Source organism: Saimiri boliviensis, chromosome 15, assembly GCF_048565385.1.
Source record: "Saimiri boliviensis isolate mSaiBol1 chromosome 15, mSaiBol1.pri, whole genome shotgun sequence".
Taxonomy (NCBI): Eukaryota; Metazoa; Chordata; class Mammalia; order Primates; family Cebidae; genus Saimiri; species Saimiri boliviensis.
In genome coordinates this window covers 62,163,604-62,187,272 of record NC_133463.1, presented here as the reverse complement: position 1 = coordinate 62,187,272, position 23,669 = coordinate 62,163,604, and the positions used below count along the sequence as shown (strand labels likewise).

Genomic DNA, 23,669 nt, shown 5'->3' with positions numbered 1-23,669 from the left:
ATCATTTATGTTACTCTAATTTTTGTAACTTTATTCTTAATGTTTCCTCTCTTGAAAATGATCAGCATTTTTGTTGCACCTGAGCAATGCATTGAGCCTGTTAAGCATGCCACCACACTGAAATGACATTTTCCAGAAGCAATTGACAATTCCTCCTAAAAATTCTTGTAGATTTATACCTGATAGTTTGGATTTCATTATAATATAAATTTACATATATTTTATATACAATATATTGTAAAATTGTATATATATAAAATGGCAGCAACAGAGCTGCTCTTAGTAGCTATGTTTTTTTTTTCCTGTTATTATTTGTCAAACACAGAGTTTTAATGGACTGAAAATTACATACAAAAATTTGAATTCATGGTTTCTTGTAAAACTGGTGACACTAGATCTTCATAGTCATGTGGCAAAAATTGACTGGGACTGTCTTCTGCCTCCTTTAGAGAGGGCATAGATTCTTCGTGGCCACTCATCCCTTTATCATTTTGCACTTGAGCTTCTAAGATCCTTTGCTTTGCCTGCCTGGGCCTGTAGCTATGTAATAACATAACACCTGACGTAAGTCAAAATGTAGATTGCTTTCTCTATCAATTTATGCATTGTTTTCCAAATAAATATATCTGTTTCTTTACCTGACACTCATAAACATTGAAGTTTCTTGAATATTAATAATATATGGCAAATTTGGTGATTAATCCCCACACGTCACAGAATTACTCTCTATACATTTGATCAATCCCATAATATGCTCTTTAGAAATATAAAATTGTAAAACATGTATTTGATGGGACATCTTTTCTTTTTTCTTCTTAAGACAGAAAACTGGATTTTAGATTCAGTTTCTTAAACACATGAGCAAGAAAAGGCAGGATAACTAGTAAATTGACTAAAAAATATTTTTAAAGAAGTTTTTATAATATATCTGCTACAAAAGAAACTTCATATCTCAGCATTGGATGAAATATTAGAAGTCATTTTGTTAAACTGAAATCCAAGATCATAGATGCTATGTCCTCCTATTGCCGCTTTCTTTAAAAAAAATGCTCTTTGAGCTAATTAGCATGACACAATTATAGGTAGAAATATTATAAATATATATCTGTACATATATCTATATCTATATCTATATAGTAACCCAGTAAAACTGAGAAAAAAGATGTCAAAATTATCTTAAATATGCAACCATTAGAATTGGTTAAATATAAAAAAGATACATTTATTGGGATTTAGCAGTGGTCTATACAATCCCTAGTATTACAAAAATAATGTGTTTGAACCATATTTTTTACCCTGTTTCAATGTTAGAAAAACTCTGAAGACGTTCATGAATTCTCTGATGTATGCATTGATATTCTTTTTGGACAGAAAATCATTGTATAAATAACATAGAATGATTATTAGATATTATTTTTTAAAAGAATATCAAGTATAATGGATGTTCCTACACCATCAAATTTAAAGTTTCCAATGAGAACTGTATCAGTGGGGATTAAAAATTAAGACTTCAGGCCAGGGCCAAGATGGCCAACTAGAAGCAGTGGCAGTCAGAAGCTCCTATTGAAAAGTTCCAGGACAGGGTGAGAATCCTGCAGTGGCCATCAAGATATCCAGATTCAGTCATCAGAGCTGACTAGGTGGCTGGCATGATCCAAAGAGAGGAAGGAAGAACGCTGTGGTATGGCAGCCCATCTGAGAGCCACATGGGGCAGGGGAGCCCACATTCCACAGCCAAGGGAGGTGGTGAGTGCACATGCTACCCAGCCTGAGAAACCATGCTTTTCCCACAGAACTGTGCAGCCCACAGATCGGATGATCCCACTCGTGAACACACAGCACCAGAGCCTAGGGTCCCAACCACGGAGCCACACAGATTCTCAATAGATACTCAGCTAGAATCTGCTTAAGCTTGCAGAGCTCCCAGGGGGAGTTGTGGCCAGCACCTCAGCTTTGACTACCTGCTGTATAATTCACTTGAGCTCCTTGGGAGGGGGTTGGCAGCCAACACTGGGACTGATAGATGCTGAACACACTAAACTCCCAGAGCAAGGGAAGGGTGGCAGCCATCCGTGTAGCTCCAGGCCATGCTGTTCTGCTGCTAGAGCCACAGAGGCTGGATGGCTTGTCTCAAGAGGTATCCACCATAGCCCAACACACCAGCTGTGGCAGACTGTGACCAGAGTGCCTCTTCAGGCCTGACTCTGACCCGTTGCTCCTCATGGGTGGGACCTCCCTGCAGGAATTCCAAGAATTCCAGCCAGGGGCTCAGGGATAAAACTCTGATTTTCCTGAGCCTCAGTCCCTAGAGGGAGGAGTGGCTGCAGTCTCTGCGAACCAGCAGACTTAGTTTTTCCTCCTGCAAATTCTGAGGAATCCAGGCAGACCAGACAACTCATTTTCCTTCCAGCAAAGCACACCCCTTCCACCAAGGGACAGTCAAAGTGCTTCATTAAACAAGTCCTGCTCCCCTTGTTATCTAACTGGGTGAGACCCTCCAACCAGCGTTCTCAGACACCCTATATAGGAGCATTCCTACTGGCATCAGGTCCGTGCCCCTCAAGGTCAGAGATCCCAAAGGAAGGAGCAGGCACTCATCTTTGCTGTTCTCCAGCCTCCTTGAATGACACCTCCAGGTGCAGGAGTGAACCAAGTGAATAGGGCCTGAAGTGATACCCCAGCAAAGTATAGCAGTCCCACAGAAGCACTTGGAAGGAAAAACAAACAAAAAGGACCACAGGGCAGTAAAATTAGAACTCCACATTAAGATAGTTACTCATAATCACACAACTATATGGAAACTGAACAACCTACTCCTGCATGACTCTTGGGTAAATAATAAAATTAACGCAGAAAACAAGAAGTTCTGTGAAACCAATGAAATTAAAGAAACAACATACCAGAATCTCTGTAAATTTGTTTTAGTTCTTTGTAGATTCTGGATATTAGCCCTTTGTTAGATGGGTAGCTTGCAAAAAACTTTTCCTATTCTGTTGGTTGCTGATTCATGCTAATGATTGTTTCTTTTGCTGTGCAGAAGCCCTGAAATTTAATTAGATCCCATTTGTCTTTTGGCTTTTATTGCCACTGCTTTTGGTGTTTTAGTCATGAAGTCCTTGCCTATGCCGATGTCCTGAATGGTATTGCCTAGGTTTTCTTCCAGGGTTTTTATGGTATTAGGTCTTATGTTTAAATCTTTAATACATCAGGAGTTAATTTTTATATAAGGTGTAAAGAAAGGATCTAGTTTCAGCTTTTTGCATATGGCTAGCCAGTTTTCCCAACACCTCTTGCTAAACAGGGAATCCTTTTGCCATTGCTTGTTTTTGTCACATTTGTCAAAGATCAGGTAGTTATAGACATGTGGTGTTACTTCTGACCTCTGTTCTGTTCCATCATCTATATCTTTGTTTTGGTATCAGTACCATGCTGTTTTGATTACTGTAATCTTGTGGTATAGTTTGAAGTCAGGTAGTGTGATGATTCTAGCTTTGTTCTTTTTGCTTAGTAATGTCTTGGCTATGCAGGCTCTTTCTTGGTTTCTTACGAAGTTTTAGGTGTTTTTCTTTTTTTTTTTTTTTTTTTTTTCCAGTTCTGTGAAGAAGGTCAATGGTAGCTTGATGGGGATAGCATTGAATCTATAAATTACTCTGCATTTTCACAACATTGATTCTTCCTAACCATGAACATGGAATGTTTTTCCATCTGTTTGTATCCTCTTATTTTGTTAAGCAGTGGTTTGTAGTTCTCCTTCAAGAGATCCTTCACATCCCTTGTTAATTGTATTCCTAAGTATTTTATTCTCTTTGTAGCAGTTGTGAATGGGAGTTCACTCATGATTTGGATCTCTGTTTGTCTGTTATTGGTATATAGGAATGCTTGTCATTTTTGCACATTGATTTTGTATCCTGAGACTTTGCTGAAGTTGCTTATCATCTTAAGATTTTGGGCTGAGATGATGGGGTCTTCTAAATATACAATCATATCATCTGTTAATAGAGACTATCTGAATTTCTCTTTTACAAATTGAATATCCTTTATTTATTTTTCTTGCCTGATTGCTCTGGCTAGAACTTCCAATACTGTGTTGAATAGGAGTGGTGAGAGAGGGCTCCCTTGTCTAGTGCCAGTTTAGTTTTCAAAAAGAGTGCTTCTTGCTTTTGCCCATTCAATATGATATGGGCTGTGAGTTTGTCGTATAGAGCTTTTATTATTTTGAGATATCTTCCATCTATACATAGTTTATTGAAAGTTTTTAGCATAAAAGGCTGCTGAATTTTGCCAAAGGTATTCTCTGCGTCTATTGAGATAGTCATGTGGTTTTTGTCTTTGGTTCTGTTTATGTGATGCATTGTGTTTATAGATTTGAGTATGTTGAACCAGCCTTGCATCTCTGTAATGAAACCTACTTCATTGTGATGGATAAGCTTTTTGATGACCCAGCAATCCAATTACTGGGTATATACCCAAAGGTTTATAAATTGTTCTATTATAAAGACACATGTACACATAAGTTCACTGAGGCACTGTTTACAATAGCAAAGACTTGGAACCAACCTAAATGCCCATCAAGGATACTTTGGATAAAGAAAATGTGGCACATATATACCATGGAATACTATGCGGCCATAAAAAAAGAATGAGTTAATGTCCTTTGCAGGGACATAGATGAAACTGGAAACCATCATTCTCAGCAAACTGACAGAAGAACAGAAAACCAAACACCACATGTTCTCACTCATAAGTGGGGGTTGAACAACGAGAACACATGAACACAGGGAGGGGAACATCAAACACAAGGGCCTATTGGGGTGCAGGGGGACTGGGGATAGATAGCAAGGGGTATTGGGGAGTAATAACGTTAGGAGAAATATCTAATGTAGGTGATGGGGGAATGGATGCAGCATACCACCATGGCATGTGTATACCTATGTAATAATCCTGCATGATCCTCACATGTACCCCAGAACTTAAAGTGTAATAAAATATATATATGAAAATGTTATGCAAGAATGAACTAAATATCCAATCTGTTAAAGACTATTTTTAGGTGTGGAATTCTAAGTACTTTTTACTTTATCTAATTTTCTAAATTTTTAATAATAAAGATATTTTTTATAAGCAGAAATAAAAATCTCTCAACAAACTAGACATTGATGGAACATATCTCAAGATGATAAGGGCCATTTATGACAAACCCACAGCCAATATCATACCGAATGGGCAAAAGCTGGAATCATTCCCTTTAAAAACCATCGCAGGACAAGGATGCCCTCTCTCATCGCTCCTATTCAACATAATGTTGGAAGTTCTGACCAGGGCAGTCCGGCAAGAGTAACAAAAAATGGGTATTCAGATAGGAAGAGGGGAAGTCAAATTGTCTCTGCAGATGACATGGTTTTATATTTAGAAAACCCCATTGTCTTAGCCCCAAAACTCTTTAAGCTGATAAACAACTTCAGCTAAGTCTCAGGATACAAAATCAATGTGCAAAAATCACAAGCATTCCTACACATCAACAGTAGACAAGCAGAGAGCCAAATGATGAATGAACTTCCATTTACAATTGCTACAAGAGAATAAAATACATAAAAATACAAATTCCAAGGAATATTAAGGATCTCTTCAAGGAGAACTACTAACCACTGCACAAGGAAATAAGAGAGGACATTAACAAATGTAAAAACATTCTATCCTCATGGATAGGAAGAATGAATATTGTGAAAATGGCCATGCTGCCTGAAATAATTTATAGATTCAATGCTATCTCAATCAAACTACCATTGAAATTCTTCACAGAATTAGGAAAAACTACTTTGAATTTCATATGGAAGCAAAGAAGAGCCTGCATAGCTAAGACAGTCCTAATCAAAAAGAACAAAACTGGAAGCATCATGCTACTTGACTTCAAACTATACTACAAGGCTACAGTAACCAAAACAGCTTGGTACTGGTACCAAAACGGACATATAGACCAATAGAACAGAACAGAGACCTTCAAAATACTACACATCTATAACCATCTGATCTTTGACAAACCTGACAAAAACAAGCAATGGAGAAAGGGTTTTCTATTCAATAAATGATGCTGGGAAAACTGACTGGCCATATGCAGAAAACTGAAACTAGACCTGTTCCTTACTCATTATTCAAAAATTACCTCAAGATGAATTAAATACTTAAATGTAAAACCCCAAATCATAAAAACCCTAGAAGAAAACCTAGGCAATACCTTTCAGAACATAGGCATGGATAAATACTTCATGATTGAAATGCAAAAACAATTGCAACAAAAGCCTAACTTTACAAATGGGATCTAATTCAGCTAAAGAGCTTTCTGCACAGCAAAAAACCAAACCAAAACAAAACAAAAACCTATCATCAGGGTGAACAGGCAATCTACAGAATGGGAGAATATTTTTGCAATCTAAACATCCAACAAACATATGACAAAAAAGTTCAATATCATTGATCATTATAGAAATACAAATCAAAACCACAGAGACATATCTCACACTAGTCAGAATGGCAATAAAAAGTCAAGAAACAATAGATGCTGGCAAAGCTATAAAGAAATAGGAATGATTTTACACTGCTGGTGAGAATGTAAATTAGTTCAACCATTGTGGAAGACAGTGTGGCAATTTCTCAAGGATCTGGAACCAGAAATGCCATTTGACCCAGCAATCCCATTATTGGATATATACTCAAAGAAATATAAATAATTCTATAGTAAAGACACATGCACATGTATGTTTATCAAAGCACTGTTTATGATGGCAAAGACATGGGACCAACCCAAATGCCCATCAACCCTGTAGACTGGATAAAGCAAATGTGGTACATATACACCATGGAATACTATGCAGACATAAAAATGAATGCGATCATATCCTTTGCAGAGACATGGATGGACCTAGAAGCCGTCATCTTCAGCAAACTAACAGAAAACCAAACACTGTATTTTCTCACTCATAAGTGGGAGTTGAACAACATGGACACCTGGAGGAGAACAACACACGCTGAGGCCAGTTACAGGTGTGGGTGAGTGGAGGAAGAGCATTAGGACAAATAGCTAATGCATTCAGGGACTAAAACCTAGATGACAGGTTGATAAGTGCAGCAAACCACCATGGCACATGTATACCTATGAAACAAACCTACGTGTTCTCCCCTTGTATCTGGAACTTAAAGAAAAAGGAAACTTAAGGCCTTATTCTGCAACCATGCCGTTTAGGCTACTCATTCAATGAATGTAAATTTACCCTTTAGTGAGAATGTGAGAAAGCTTAAAAAGTGTCTAAAAATCAATTATATTTAAACAATCATAAAACTATGAGGCTAGCAGGCACACAGACAAATATATTCAGATTCAACCCTTTTTGTAATTATGTACATTATGTTTTTGTAAAACTCAAAAAGAGGCCAATGGTCCTTGCTATACAACTTCTAGGCAGTGAAAGTAAAACTCCTGTGTATTTTGAATATAGCAATTCATTTTATAAAAATTGAACTCTTTCTTAATCAAATGACATTTCATTGTAAGCATACCAAACCTTTTACCTTGTTCATATCTACTTCTTATAGGGTTTAATTCATTTTAATTTGATATCAAGTGCCTCAAATCTCCTAATTGTTTTTATTATTATTTTTTTCAGACTTTTAAATGTTCTCATTTTTAAGTACAGATGATACCCTTCTTTCCTTTTATATTGGAGTGCAGGAATGGAAATGTTTTGAAATGAATTTAATTCTATAATAAATAATTGAAATCAAGTAGCAGATGAAGCTGGAGGGATTGGATAATTAAGTAAATGAAATAAGACTGCAACTAATTTTTCAAAGAGGGTGATGCCGAAGTTAGCTAGACACCTCTGGAAATTCTGTCAGTATGCAGTAATGTTCAATGACATCTAATTGAGCAAACATCTTAAAGAAGGGAAGAAATGCTTGTCTGGATATCCAAACCTGGTTTATTTTATCACTTTGGAATTCTGATTTCTTCAGGATAAGTTAGTACACTATCAAATCTCATTCTTAGAAGTATGTTAGTAGAGGCTAACAATACTTTTTTCTGATTATTCTCCTTTTTAATTTAAACACACACACACACACACACACACACACACACTTCTGGGTCAATATGATGATTTGTAAATAAATATTTATTTAATTTAATAACATTTTAATAAATAATATTCTTACTAGCTTCATGGAAAAGATAGTTCTGTTTTCCATTAGGTTTATACATAGATGACTACCATGGCTCTCAGTTCGTTGAGCCCTATATTTTGTCAAAGACATACTATTTATTTTACTATTCGATAATGTTCTTTTTTAATATCTAGGCCCTACTCATTTTGATAACATAGTAATAAACATGATATTTGTCTGGAACAAATTCTCCTGCATCCTGGGAGTTAAATTTCCCTAACTTTGCTTTTGACTTCAATAAATACTAACAAAGACCATGGGTTAATGAAAGAAGAGACTATACCAAATATGGCAAAAGGTGGTATATTTAGAGATTAATTGCCACAGTATTAATAAAGGGCTAGGATAATTGGCCAGTCAGACAAATTCTTAGCCCCTTATGTTATAATTATTAAGAAAAAGAAATGTTTTCTTTCTGCCTTTTTCTCTGTCTTGCACTGTCACTTTCCTCCTTCACCATGCACACTCACAAACACACACGCATTCCTTGAGGGCAGCAATCATCTTCGACTCATCTCAGATTTCCCTGAAAGCCTTACAGAGAGCCTTGTGTTAATATTGTTAGGTGTTAACAGGAATTATAAAGGAAGAAAAAAGATTCTACTCCGAGACACACCTACTGAGACATATCAACATGAAGGGTATCTTTGCAGATATTATCTATGAGGTGTAGCTGTGCCATGAGTGGTAGCGCTCTGTAGTCCTGTTTGGGGATTTCAGCACTCATTGATACCACATCCAGGAAAATCAATCAAACTGATGGGAACAGTTATCTCATCATGTGGATGAGATTTCACATGTAGTTATCCGTATGATCTGCTATTGGGCAATCATTAGGCCACAATACAAAAATAATCTCTGTGACATTTTGATTATTGGCAACAAATGATTAAATATAAGAAATAATTTATTCTGTATGGTTCATCATTATTTATTGATTGTGATTTTTGCTATATATGTCTAATGTTAAAACACTGATTATTTCCTTGAAAAAAAGGATTTACTTCTGTTTTGCTTGACTTTGTTTTACATATGTGTATATTTGTTTTGAATATACTGAATTGTTTAAAATAAACTAAAATAATTTTTATTTGTTGCTTTTCCTTTTGTCCTCAGAAGTATTTGCATTGTATCAGGCATTTCAAGATTGTAGAAAAAGAAATTAGGGCAAAATATAGAAAGAATATCTAAATAGCTGGATTTCTTCCTGCAAATACTGAGTGTTATAAGCAAGAGCTGGTTAGAGTTAAATATATACAATGAAGTATCCATATTCCATCTTTGATTGCTAAGTTGTATAGACAAAAACTTGAGTCTTCAAATTCAATTTCCTTAAAATAAAACACAATATAGAAATCTATTTTTAAAGGTAATAAGACCCATGGCAAACATTATCCTATCTATTAAGCTTTTGAGTTAGCCAATAAATTAAAACTTCTGAATTCTATGCCATAAATGAAGTTAAAACAATGATTATTGACAACTCAGCTAGGTGAACTAGCATTTATATGGTCCCATTATTCCATAATATTTCATATATTTTTATTTTAAAAACAGTATATTATTCTTCCACTGTATTGTCCCACATTCTAAACTGTCACTCTATTGTGATGTTTTAGGGTGATGTTTGGTTTTTTAACTCAACTTTTTCTAATTATTGTCATCTTAGTGAATTTCATGTACTTCCAAATGAACATATACATTGCTTTTGATAACATTGTATTAGAAGAAAAAATATCGAATGTACTTTCCTAAACAGCAAAAGTTGCATATCTGTAATACAAAAACATATGTTAGAACATAGGACTACAATCCTTATCCTTAATAGATGCATCCACAGGCCTTGAGTGATTATAGACAATCAGGCAATAGGCCTTAAGTAATGCAGGAAATTTTACCCTAAAATAGGACTCTCCTGGTATAATGAGCATTTTGAATTAAAAAGCATTAGAGATCAAGTGCTGGAAGAGACTTTTCCAGGATCCAAGTCTCCATTCTTTCTTTAACCTGAAGATGGTGTGTGTATATATATATATACTTCTGAAACACTCTAGAATATCAGGCAATCACTCTGTAATTCTCCTTGTGCTCACTTAAATACACTTGTATGCTTTTTTAGTAAATGCAAGAGGTAGATAAGAAGGAAGTACCCCAAAGAATCTCCAAATCTCCAACTGGTTTGTGCACTGGGAGGACAGAGTGGAGTTTTGGGATGGGACTTTTACACCATTTGCAGTGGCAGGTGGTGCCTGGCATCTCCTGTTCCTGGATAGTAACCTGGGATTGAATTGGTGAGGTGAAAAACCTTTTAGCAGGACTCAATCTCATTTTGCTGACATGTTTTTCCTTTTTGCCCAATAAATTCCTCTACTCCCCCTTCTATGTGTTTGTGAGCCTAATCTTTCCTGATCATGTGACAAGAACCCATTTTATTTCCTACAACATTTTATCTTATTAATCTGCCTTACTGTGAGTTGATTTTTCAACGAACTTTCGAAATGGGCTAAGGCCTTTCATCCACACAGGCCTAATAAAAATTTAATAGATTATGTTCTTTATTTTATATCCTATTTCAGTTCTTGAAAAAGATGTTTGAATGTACCTATTTAAGACTTTATCTCTTTAATTTTAGCATAAAGTGACTGATTAGGAAGACTAGAATGAACTATGAACATTGAAGTTACTCAGCTTGTAAATAAACATGTATTGAAGTATTTTTTACATTCACAAATAATACATCAAAAAGATGTATTAAATATTGGTACAACTGTTAGTGGCAGCAGATCTGTTCAGGACTGCAGCAGCTTTATTCTTACCTCCTCAGAAGAAAGAATTCAACAGAGAGGCATAAGGCAGAGTGAGAATCCAAGGCAAATTTTAGAGCAGAAGTGAATTTATTAAAAAATTTAAGTGCAGGAATGAAAGAAAGTAGAGTGCATTTGGAAGAGGGCCAAGCAGGCTACTTGAGAGAGTCAAGTGCATGGTTTGCCCTTTGACCTGGGGGTTTATATGTTGGCATGCTTCTGGGGGTGTTGCATCTCTTCTTCCCAGGTCTTCCTTGTAGTGGGCTGTCTGCAAGCACAGTGGCCTACCAACACTTGGGGTGGGCCACGTGCGCAGTGTGTTTACTGAAGTTGTATGCATGTGTTCTTGAGGCATTTTTCCCCTTACTAGTCAAGTGTTACCAGTTAAAGTCCAATGTCTTACTTCTTAGTCCACATGTTTAAGCCCACTTGCCTAACACCTGAGATCTTATCAGTAAGCTACTGATCACCAGTTTCAAGTATTTCTATCTATTGGGAATATGCCTTTTCCTCCTGCTGGCTGCAACAATTATTATTTTGGGTAGACAGTTTAATAACTGCCTGGCCATCACCTGATGATCACCTAATATTTCTAGTGCAAGGAGGCCCTCTCCTGCCCTGCACCTGTCTGACTGCTTACTGTAACAGAGCTATTTAAAGACTGATTTAGGAGTCTTACAAGAATGATGTGACTCTTTCCTCTGTAGCCTACAGCATCCTTTACTGTCAGGGTTGAGTACAAAGTTGTCCAAAGCAGGAAGATTTCTACCATTTGAATCTAAACCAGGGTCTTTGAGAGGGAGCTGGGAAGAACTGGTCATTAAGATTTTATACAAAGGGAAGGGTTTTAAATGAAATATCAAGCATTGAGAAAATATAATTAAAGTAAAATTACCTACCAACCCAATGAATTGACTACACAAAATGTAAAAAGGAGTGAAACAGTTTTTCTGTTAAATAAAAATTAAACCAGATTCTGATCTGCATCATGGGCAGTCTGTAAAGGAGATTTCAAAAAAGAGAAATAAATCTCGCCCTTTTTATATAGCCTGACAGATATAATCCATTACACACATGTTAATTGTCTTTATCAAAAGAAAAAATACATATTTATATCTTTATGACAATCAAGAAGTTATGTAACAGAGCCAAGTGCCTAGATTTTAACATTCAGTGAAACAGGAAGACAGTATACAATTGTCCTTGATGTTCATATTTCAAAAAGATGGCCCCAAGACCTCTAAGAAAGGCATTCTTAGAATGCAAAACTGGTAAGAGTTTTATTTAGCTTGTAAAATATTTACACATATCTGAAAGGAAAAAAGAAAGCATTTACAACTTCTGGGTTTCTACAGGAAATTCTAAAGAGAAGTAGGGTTGGGGAGTTCCCTTACCTTTATAATTTCAAGAAAATTTTCACATTTTTTCAAAGATTTGTATTTATACTTAGAACTTTCCTTTTGTGTTACTATTTTATAACACTATAATTATTAAATTATCTGTATTACTGTTTCTGCATTTCTCTGGGCAGTTTGCAGTTATCAAAATATATAGCCAATCCATTGTAAGAAATAAAGCAAGGTAATTATCAGAAGTATAATAGAATTAAATTAAAAATTATTATATTATTAGCCTTGGAGATACAACTTTTAAATATATTATTTAAGTGAACCAATGGTGAATAGTTCAGTTCAAGCAGGTTCTTGATTACCCAGGAACAAATATTCTCCATCATCCATTAATTTTATAAACTCTGGTGGTATATACATTGCTTATACTTTCAAATAATTAGCCATTTGAATATTATTTTGTAGATCCTCATGACATCTTGCTAAACCAAGCCTAAGGTATACCTTAACCCTAGGACCCAAATATCTAAATTTTTAAATAAAATTTTTTGGGGGGGCCAAAAACTTTTTCTGAGTTTTTATTAATCATAAAAGTGCTATTACATTTATACTATCACTAGGACTTTTATTATTTATTTTTCCAAATTTTTTTGGAGATGGAAAACACAAAGATAACCATTTTCTAGGATCATTATGAGGCACCACTAAAGGGCACAGATTGAACTTCAGTATTTAATATATGTGACATTAATTAATACAATTCTTGAGGACAAACTTAGCCTATGGGCTTTACATAAGTCCAAATCAATAATTTAATTATAATAACAATTAAATCTCTGTAAATAATAGACATTTACCTTTGTTTACATATTAATATTTGGACTGAAGAGATTTGTGTCCCAAAGTTGATTAACTTATATTAGACCTATCATTTGCAGTTTTACCTATAAACATCAGATTTGTTTGTCTGTTAATTAGATGTTTTCCAATCTAAATCATCCTTCCATTCAAATCAGTTAAAGAAAATTCTATTTGCCTGTATGTATGAAATTTAAGGATTAAGTATTTAGACACATATTAGTTACTTTTACTTTTGGCTTATTAAAAAATTAGTGAGAAAACGGTTTCACTTTTACTCTGCCAATAATTGGACTGTTGGACTTATAAGTAGATCGTATCTATTCTGGTGTAAAAGAAAAATTGCATCAGGCAAGTTAAACAAACAAGAAAGACTTTTCCCAAGACTATTGCAATAGAGGAGAGAGACTGAACTTAAGTCTGCTGAAACAAAAGGTGGGAGGGTTTTTAAGCAGTGGAGTGAGGTAGTGGAAAATTACTGGAAAGTTTTAGATGAGAGATTAGTCAATGTAAATAGACCATCTGTGTTTCAGTTGTTTCTTATTGAAGTTAAGCTCCTATCCTCCCATAGAGAGTGGGGGATGAAGGTACTATCTCCTTCAATGATTACATTTCAGAGGAATGGCTTCCAGGAGGATCTTGAGAAATATATTCGTGAGTTGGTGAATATTTACATCCAAAAGGGCAGAGAATGAATTAATAATTGCAAGTTTGTTTTTTTTTTTTTTTAACTTAAATGATTTAAGAAGCAGGTCAGGAACCTGTAGTCAGGAAGAAACTCACCTAAAGTTTTCCAAAGTTTAGTTAGGGTGAGTGGAACATTAAACCCATCTTGATCACTAGGAGTCCAATTCTGAGCTGTTTGGAAATATGTGACTGTGGGAACTGTTACCAGGAGTACACAAAGAAAATGTAGTGTAACAGATAACATTTTTTTAAGTTAAATGTGATTCTTAAAGTAATTGAAATAACATTACTGTGAATAGGACAACAATAGCATAAACTCACTGGAATATCTTCTTTCAGTTGAGTTTAGGGCCAAAATTAATTATCTAGAAAATGTATTTTGAGTCCTTTTTAGAAACCATTGTGAAATTTTTCTGAGGTGCTGGCTCCACATTACAAGTATAAATCTGTGTGAGGTTTTCTTTCAGTTTGATAGCCTGGTGGATGATCAAGAGTACTTGATCCTTCTAGTACAAAATCAACTCATCTTACCTCTGGAACACATTCAGATAAATCAAGTCTCCTGGTCAATAGGGTGGCAAATTTATTTCAGCAAGTCCTTCCAGGTCCTGATGATATGGTGTCTCGGATTCTAGGGAAGAAAGAAGCACCTTGAAGTATGAACATGATTAAGAAAGGACAGTTAAATTGGGCACAGGACATGATATCTGACTGATATTCATAGATCTGGCAACCATTTGTTCAAAGGGAAAAATATCACACTTGTTTGCAGAGGTCATTCTAATTTTTGACATTGCTAACAGTAAAATGCTAGGCCATTTTAATTCAGTATATTGCCAAATCTCAGCAAATGAGCTCTGTTCATCTTATAGGAATCTATAAATAATTGCATAATTGTTAGGTGACAGTGAAAATAAGATGATTTCCTCTCTCAGATTCATTCTGCTTCTATAGCCCCAAAGTGGAAATCATGGGTATTAAAAAACACTTTACCCATCTTGAGCATTCATATTTAAAGAGGGAAAGACTTCAGACCATCCAAACATTATATAGACTATAACTAGAAAAATATCATACTTTTTGTAGACATTAATTTTATGAAATCCAATTGGCTCTTAGTTTCTGGTAAAGCTGGTTGGGGAAAACTGCCACATGTACCTTATGAATGGACTGTGTGGACTCCATAATCACAGACTCCACTCATTTGATGAAACAAGCACACTGGGGACCAGAAGCTTACCCATTGCACCAAAGGGCAGATAACTGTTTATCACCCTCCACAAACAAGGGATAACTAAGGGATCTGAAGACTTACTGAAAGTAACTGCGTACAGCTATTCTTGAAATCTTTCCTCTAAAATTGAGCGGGGTGAAACTGCAATGGTGTATCCAAAAGACATGAGAGTCCACAATTGATTTCCATTAGCAGTTTGTTGAAGCTTTCTCAAAATCTACTGCCATGAATCCAAGGGTAGTTCAAATTTTCATCTCAGGTCCCTTGATGACTATCCTGTGCATATCTCCAGCCCTGGGACTGTAAGCTGAAAACATGTTGCAGAGGATGCCTGCAAACTTCTGAGAAGTAAGGGAAAGAAGCTTTTATTTGAGATATCAGCTGGCAGGGAGGCCTGTATAACCTCTCAATGGCATCAGATTCACTGGTGATCAAATAGGAAGAGCTGGTCTTCCTCACATTGTGACAAAATAAGTGTAGAATTATACGACATTTTTGGCTTATCTTCCATGTTGCTGTTTATTAGCCTAACACTATTTTTTTTTTTTTTGTCTTTTTCCAACCAGCTAGTGAAACCACTCCATCTTTTTGTCTTCATGTGGGGACAGTCTTTTATACAAGTTCTCAATTATTCCCTAATCATATTACTTCATAATTTCTGCTTTCCTAAATACATGAAATATAGATGATAAGGGACTTTTGGGGGCACAATATGTGCTAAAACATTGACTGGGCTCAGGGTTAGGGCATGAAATACACAAATTTGTGTCCTCAAACAAGGTAGATAATTCATTACCCTCTAAATAAGTTGTGGTATTGTCTTTTGTTGGAGGGAAATATACTAACTAGGAGAACCAGAGGCCTAAAACACCATTGCTTTCATCTTCCCAGAAGTCTGTTAAAGCAGAGAAGGATAAAGAGACACAGGGATTCAGAAAGAGCAGAGACAGTAGAAAAAGGAAGAAGATTCAATGAAAGTGCCTTTAATTTTTTCTTTTCCTCTTGCATTCTTCTCAATCTTTCCTTCTGGTTATGCAGATCTTTTTAACTTACCTCTAAGAATATACCTACCCAGTAAATACCAGCAAATCATTTGCTTGGGATGAGGTCTAAAAATCATAACAAATTCTAGAAGGTTTGGCACTTCTTTGTTTTCCAAATACGACAGAGATATTAGCTGTTTAGGAGAAAGAACTGCGGACAATATCTTTGGCTTCCCCTATTTTTCCACCATCAAAGTTAATTGTAATGCTGATGGGATTTGCATCCCAATTACCCATGAATACTCACTAATAAAATTTGAGTTTGGAGAGAGTGGTCTATCCAGATACTATTTCAAAAAAGCAGAGATTGGAAAGGGAGAACTTATAATTTGGGGGCTCTTCTATGACTGCTGTGGGGGCAATGAACCTTCAGCTGGTCCACTCAATTCAAAAACTACCATTCATATCCTAATCCTCTTTACCAGGTAGTTGGAGAAATGTGGTTAACAGTAAATCTTTTGCCAGCCCAGTGAAAGCTCTCCAAAGTAAAGGGAAAATGCAATAGTTATTCTGTTGAATAGGATTAAACCAGACTGTGATGTGCATCATAGGAAATCTGCTAAGGAAGTTGCCAAAAAGAGAAATAGTATATAGCTAGGAAGATACAATCCATTGTATATATGTTAATTGCCCTTATCAAAACAAAAATAAAACATTTTCAGTCATTATGACAAGCAGGAAGTTAAATCACAGAGCTAAGCACCTTGACTTTAACTCCCAGAAATACAAAGACAAGACATCATCTTCTTCTATGTTCCAGTTTAAAGAGGTGGCTCCAAGGCCACCAAAAGAGAAATTCCTGGAAAAAACTGGCAAGAGTCTTATTTAACTCTTAAAATATTTAGATACATCTAAAATAAACAAAAATTATAATTTCAAGTTTTCTAAAAGAAATGCTAAAGAGAATTTGAGGGGGGAGTTTTATTTTTTTGACATCAGAAAATTTAAAAACAATTATTTTATTATTATTGTTAGATTACATGTACTCTTACACCAGCAATAAGTTGGGAACTAGGTGAAATCAGGGCAATAGGATAAAAAGTTAGCAAAGGAACAATTTAGCTGTTCTTTATGAACTGACAAAATACCATTCTAGAAGTTTCAGGCTAATGGAACAGTTCAGGATTGTAAATGTTACAGGAGGATATAACGAAGAGCAATAATTCAATTTTCCCAGAAAATCTCTTCAAGGTAGTTTGCTGTCATGTTTGATATGGTATAACTGATGCACATGCCAGACACATATAAGCTCTCAATCCCATTTCATAATGGGTTTACTTTACTTTCTCTTCTACCTTCAAGCTGGAGTCTTTACCCTTGCCCATAAACCTGCATCTTCCTCTCTACTGTAGCTAAAAAAAAAAAAAAAAAAAAAAAAAAAAAAAAAAAAAAAAAACTAGTAACTAAGAATCACCAATTTGAAAGTTAACATGCCCCAAAGTTTAATTAAAAGACATTTAAAATGATTGTGTATTGTCTATGTGAATGTGTTTTTATACTATGGTAATTTAAAATGTTTTCTCACAGGAAGAAAGAAATGAAGATAATCTAAAGTTCCATAACACATTATGGTATCTTGATATCTTACAGTGTTCTTCAATATCATGTATAATCCCATAATTAAATAATGGTAGTTTACCAAGGTTTTTTGTGATAAATTCTCATAAATTCTGTAACACTGACCACTGATTACATATATGTACTGCAAATGGAGTTTTCTGAGGTCATTTTTACTATTTTAATATTTGACTACACACAGGCCATTTTGCAACCGTAGTCACTTCCAGGACATGGTCAACCACACTGCCATCTGCTGGTCTATTCATAGAAGAGCCACTACTCTCACGTTTTTGCAATGAAAGGAAACTACATTTTCCTGATGTAATTTTCCAGCAATCCTTATAATAAAGTAGGCAAACATTTACTAATTTCTTCATTTGGAAACCTGTCTTTTTTGTATGTAGTTTAGAATCTCTTATCAATGTGGACGTTTACTCTGCAATAAATCCATTTTTTCCTCTTTCCTATTCTTGGCAGACTTCCCCCCAACCCAAGGTCTTATTAACCCATTTGCTTTCATCCTTTTTATGACCTTTGACTTCAGTTCAAATATGCAACTACAGCATCACTGATGACAAACAAAACATGAAGTAATTTCCCTTCTTAGGGTTACACAATTGCATTACTGAATGAGATATTAGTATTGAATGGATACAGTTATGCTGCATCAGATTAGCAGCATATTTCTTTAAATAAAACTATTTTCAGAAAAACATATGTGACGTGGGCAGCCTATAATGTACATACTATATTTGAAGGCTTGTGTACTCAACATTAGTATTTCAAAGGGTTAGATTATACTCTTGGCTACTTTATTGTTTTGTACAGAAATATTTTAACAGTATTTCTCTAGAACAAAGTTCTATGAAACTGGGAATGTTCAGATGTACTTGTGATGTTAAAAATACTTGAATATTTGTATAGATCCTCTTTTTCTTTTCAGTTCAAAAGGAAGTACTGTGTAGGACTCTCTAACTGTCCAAAATTTCATGGTCTTGCTTCAGTAACATGGAAGATCTATCCTAGCTAAACACAAATAGTGTTTTTATAATAACCTTATTCACTAAATTGCATAATTTCTCTCTTTTGTTACATCAACACTTACTCCTGTACATTTATTTGACTTTTTTTCTAGCAAAGAAAGTATTGAGAAACACATCTGTCTTATAATTTGTATGCAGAGAGTGTTTTAATAACCCATCTCTGCTTTCCTTGTTCATCTCTTTTTAGGCTGACTGGAAGCTTTGTACCAGACTTGATAGTGAGCATGAGTAGCCAAATGTGGCTGCACCTTCAAACAGATGAAAGTGTTGGATCTGTCGGCTTCAAGGTTAACTACAAAGGTAATGCTGAATTGCTATTGTAGTAAATGTTATCTTAATACCACTAGAGAATATTTTTAAATTCACATTTAATTGCATCTACAACATTAAAAGTTTTGCAGAACACATGCAAGGATACATTCCAACAAAAATCATTTCCTCCTTAATTCAACTACAAGTGTTAATTACATTTATCATTAAATAAAATTAGTTTTTCCTTTAAAATTTGTCTATTTTGCATATCTCATCTTTCTCTCAGGCTATTATACTATCATCGTGTTTCAATCACACTAGACTCCTAGCCTTCTCCATAATAGACGTGATTTTATATTCTTTAAATAATATTCCTGGGAATGATTCTATTAATTATTAAATACTTAAATATAACAGCAAAGGACTGAAATCCCCAAATATTCCAAGATGCAAATCTTTCTTATAATCTATCATTCACATAAATCATAGACCACAAATTTGTGAAATTGCTATTTCCCATCCCAATGTCAGTAGAGATACAGATTAATGATTAATTACTCACGTATAACAAAATAATTTTGTTTTAGTTACATTTATCAGAAATAGATGCAAGCATTATAAGGTCATACATATCTTCCACACATGTTGGACCTTGATTAAAATCAATATATACTCGCAATGAACATAACTAGAAATGTAAATTTGCAATTCTGACTGAAAAAAAGTACTAATAAACTCAATTAAAAATCTGTTATAAAAATAAAAATATACAAGAGATCATCAGAATGTTATGTTCCTTGAATTTATGATTGCTATTGTAGTAGAAATTATTTTCTCTTATCAATTACTGTGAAAAAATATTTTAATTACATAATAAGAATTTTTTAATCAGATTTTTCTATTACAAACACTACCACGCTTTTGTTTCTGGAAAAATGAAAATGAATACATGATGTTGTCTGAGAGGGATAACACATTCTTTCTGTTTTTGTTTTCTTGTGACTAAATTTGGTACTATATTTAATTTGAATAGTTCAAGAAATCTGTATAAATGCCAGTTTATTAAAAAGGTAAGTTTGATTATAGTCTTAATATATTCTTTATCAATTTAAAATCTACCTCTATCCCCAGTAAAAAAAAACGAGGTTACAAAATTTAGAGAACAATTGGCTTAAGTGACGTGTATTTATCTACCTCTTTTTTTCTGGCAACTTATATTTTACATGCAGGGGTTCTATGTGCACATTTGTTACATGGAAATATTGTATAATGTTGAGGTTTGCAGTACAGATACAGTCACCCAGTCATACTTCTTGAAATACATCTTTTTCTCTTTCTTCCCCTTCTCCCTCTAAATGGCTAAGCAAACTTGGCATTCTTATATTCTTCATGTTTCTATTATTTTCTTCATCCTATGAAGGTTACCTGTCAGAAAATCTGTAGTCATTTAAACTTGAGAAACTGTATTAATTATTAATGATAATGCTCCAACAAGAAACATTTATTAAAACTCCTGAACAGGTTAAAACAGCAGGGAGTTCTATTGATATTTACACAGCTCTTCCCTCTGCTATGGTTCAAGAGCTGGAAGTACATTGTATAGTAATGCAATTAAACATTATTTTGTTCTCCTTCTTCTCAGTTTTCAACAATAATAATTTAAAAACTCACAGATGATACACTTGAAACCAACCCAGGACATTCTAAATAAATAGTGCCCTTATTTTCTCTCTCCTTTTCTCTTTTTTCTTTTCTCTCTCCTTTAGACTGGAAGTGTCTCTTGCAGTCTAACCTGCTGCACATTACTAATGATAATCTTCCAGCATCAGAATGATGATCATGTTACACTCATGCTCAAAATGTTTCTTGATTTTTATCTTTAGAGATAAAGTCCAAAATCTTCATACATCATTTCCTCCAACCTTCTTCATCTCTTTTTCCATGAACTCTAACTTTACAAAATTATCTGTAACTCTCTGAACCTTGCAAGTTGCTTCACAACTTTGATTATTTGGACATTCAGTAAATCTACCTGAATCACTGCTTTTAACTTAGTGCCACCTCACTCATCCTTCAAGGCCAAGTTCAAATATTTACTCTTTCGTGAACACTTGGTTAACTCTAACCATCATAGAAGACCACTTCTTCTGTTTTATAAACAGTGATTCATATGTATTATGTAACTCAATAGAAAATATGTCTTACTTGTCTTTGTATTTTTGCTGGCAATATCCATGCCATCATCATAAGTAGCTAATAATTATTTGTTCAATTAAACTGAATAAATGATTTGGCCCATATAAATGAGGTAATACTGAGCAAAGTATGTCCTCAAATGTTTAGTTTACCATGGTTTTTTTGTACTGTGAAAATCATATTTTTGCATTTTCCGTAATTTAAAACCTGTGCTCAAAGTTGAAGTAGGGTTCATTTTGAGAAGTTACAAATTTTGAAGTGCACATAGCTTTAGCAAGTTCGCCTACTAAAAATAATTTTCATAATTACCATGCTCTCTGTTGAGTAGTGTGTTGGTTCTAAATGGAACACCTGCTAAAAAAACTTTCCAGATTGATCTAAAGATATCTTCTGTTTTTGTCATCTGTAGATTTTGCACGAGATAGCATTAAATGTAGATCTCCTCTAAGTTAAATATATGTATTTATTGAGTAGTTTCTCTCAAATTTTTAACATTTTAAACATAGTGACTAAAATATATAATATAGTCCTTGTTTTTGTGATTTATTTTTATTCTTAAATTCTATTTTCCTAATTAAGAAAGTGTTTTTGAAAGTTTATTTTAAAGAAAATACGATTTCAAATGGTGTCTGCTGTCAGAAACTCAAAATAGAAAAAGATTAAAAAGCTGGGTTTTCTGATAAAATGAGGCTGGGAAGAAGACTTGGTACTCTCAGTTGATCTGATTACCTCTCATTCCCTACAAATATAGGATGAACCCTTGGACTACAAAAAACATAGTTTGAAAATGACTGTTCTAAGACTGTACTATTGACGGAGGAACAAAATTTTATCTATGAATATAAAAGGGTACATAGTTACCTAATTAGGTAGTCATTAATTGTAGAACTGCTGCTTTAAATCTGTGGATCTATGAATGCTTTTTTCTGTGTAGTTTGGACAATCTCTACCTTAAAATATAAAAAGGCAACAAATGTTGCAAATCAAGGAAACAGTCTTTTATTCTAAATTTAGTTAATTTTTATTCAACTAGTATTCATTTCATGTTTTTGTTCATGAAAGTGCACTGATTACTGTATACAGTAGTATAAATGAGTAAAATGCCACTGGACTCTTGAAAAGTTAATGATATTCCTTTTAGAAATCAGTAACAACCGTGTAAGTGTAACAAAGCCATGGCCGTTCTGATTCACAGGAGATTTTTTTTGCTTGCCAAAACTGTTTCAAGATGTGACCTCAAATGCCATTCTGAAAAGGAAGTATAACCTAGCTGTTCACGTTGCCCTATTTCCCTTAGAAACATTAGTTTTGTTTCCTTGTTGTTATATTGTCATTATTTCAAATGCATATTAATCAGAATTCAAGAAAAAAAAAAGCCAGTTCTTTTCAATGGACACATTAACATCCATTAACACTGAGCTACTTTTTGGATATATTTTCAACTTTGTCTTAGCTTAAGGAACATTAGAAAAGTTACTAATAATTATGAATATCCTGGTATGTTCCAATTATTTTGCCTACATTAACTCATTAAATCTCATTAGAATGGTAAGAGGTAGGAATTATTACTCATTTTTACAGAAGGAAAAACTGACTAGGATTTAAGCACCATGATGATAGGAAGTTTGGTCTGTTTTGTTCACTGCTGTATAACCAGAATGTAGCATGATGCTTAACATATAGAAAGCAAACAACAAATATTTGTGGAATGTCTGAATAAATGAATGAACATGAATGGTTAATTGTTAACTTACTGCAGAACATAGTTTTGACTCTGAGTTTATTTACTTCGTTCTTTTTTCCATTATGCAATATTGTATCCTAAGTGATTTTGAGGGGTTTTTAAGAAAAGCTGAAAATCCTAATCAGTGTGAAGAGTAGGTGGATACCAAAAGATTGAGTTAAATTACTGAGCTCCCCTTAGGTCATCAGGTACACATCAAAATAAAACATATGCATGCATGTGTACATGCACAAACACACAGACAAAAAACATTGATTTCACATAGGAGATGTCTGCAATTTTTTATTTTCATATTGTTTCTTGGCATTTCTTAAGACATGGATTATTTATGAATGCTAACTGATTATTACTAATATAAAGAAAATTATTGGGTTTTGCATATCTGTGTGGCATTTGGCCACTGTATTTAATGCTTTTGTTAAGTTTAACTATTTCATGATTAGGCATTGTAAATAATTAGGAAGACATGCATTAGAAAATTACAGAAAACCCAACTAATAATGGCTTAAACAAGTATGTGTTTACTATCGCCACATGACATATCCAGAGGGTAGATGCTAATGTTATTGTTATCTGAGACTAAGGTGCATTCTTGAATTCCCTCTACCTTCCTCAGCCTACCTGTCTTCATCTTCAACATTAAAATTTTTGCCAGAGGTCTATTGTAGGAGGAGACTGGAACTCT

The 23,669-nt window shown here is 34.3% G+C and overlaps 1 protein-coding gene across 8 annotated transcripts in view; it reads left to right on the top strand.

Moving 5' to 3' along the window:
* Positions 1-23,669, top strand: part of CSMD3 (CUB and Sushi multiple domains 3) — a 1,243,168-nt gene that overhangs the window by 601,359 nt on the left and 618,140 nt on the right. For all 8 annotated transcript variants that reach the window (XM_039464529.2, XM_074387065.1, XM_074387064.1 and 5 more), the window contains one exon: positions 18,980-19,092. In XM_039464529.2, coding sequence (XP_039320463.1) covers positions 18,980-19,092 — 113 coding nt within the window. The remainder of the gene's footprint in view (positions 1-18,979; positions 19,093-23,669) is intronic.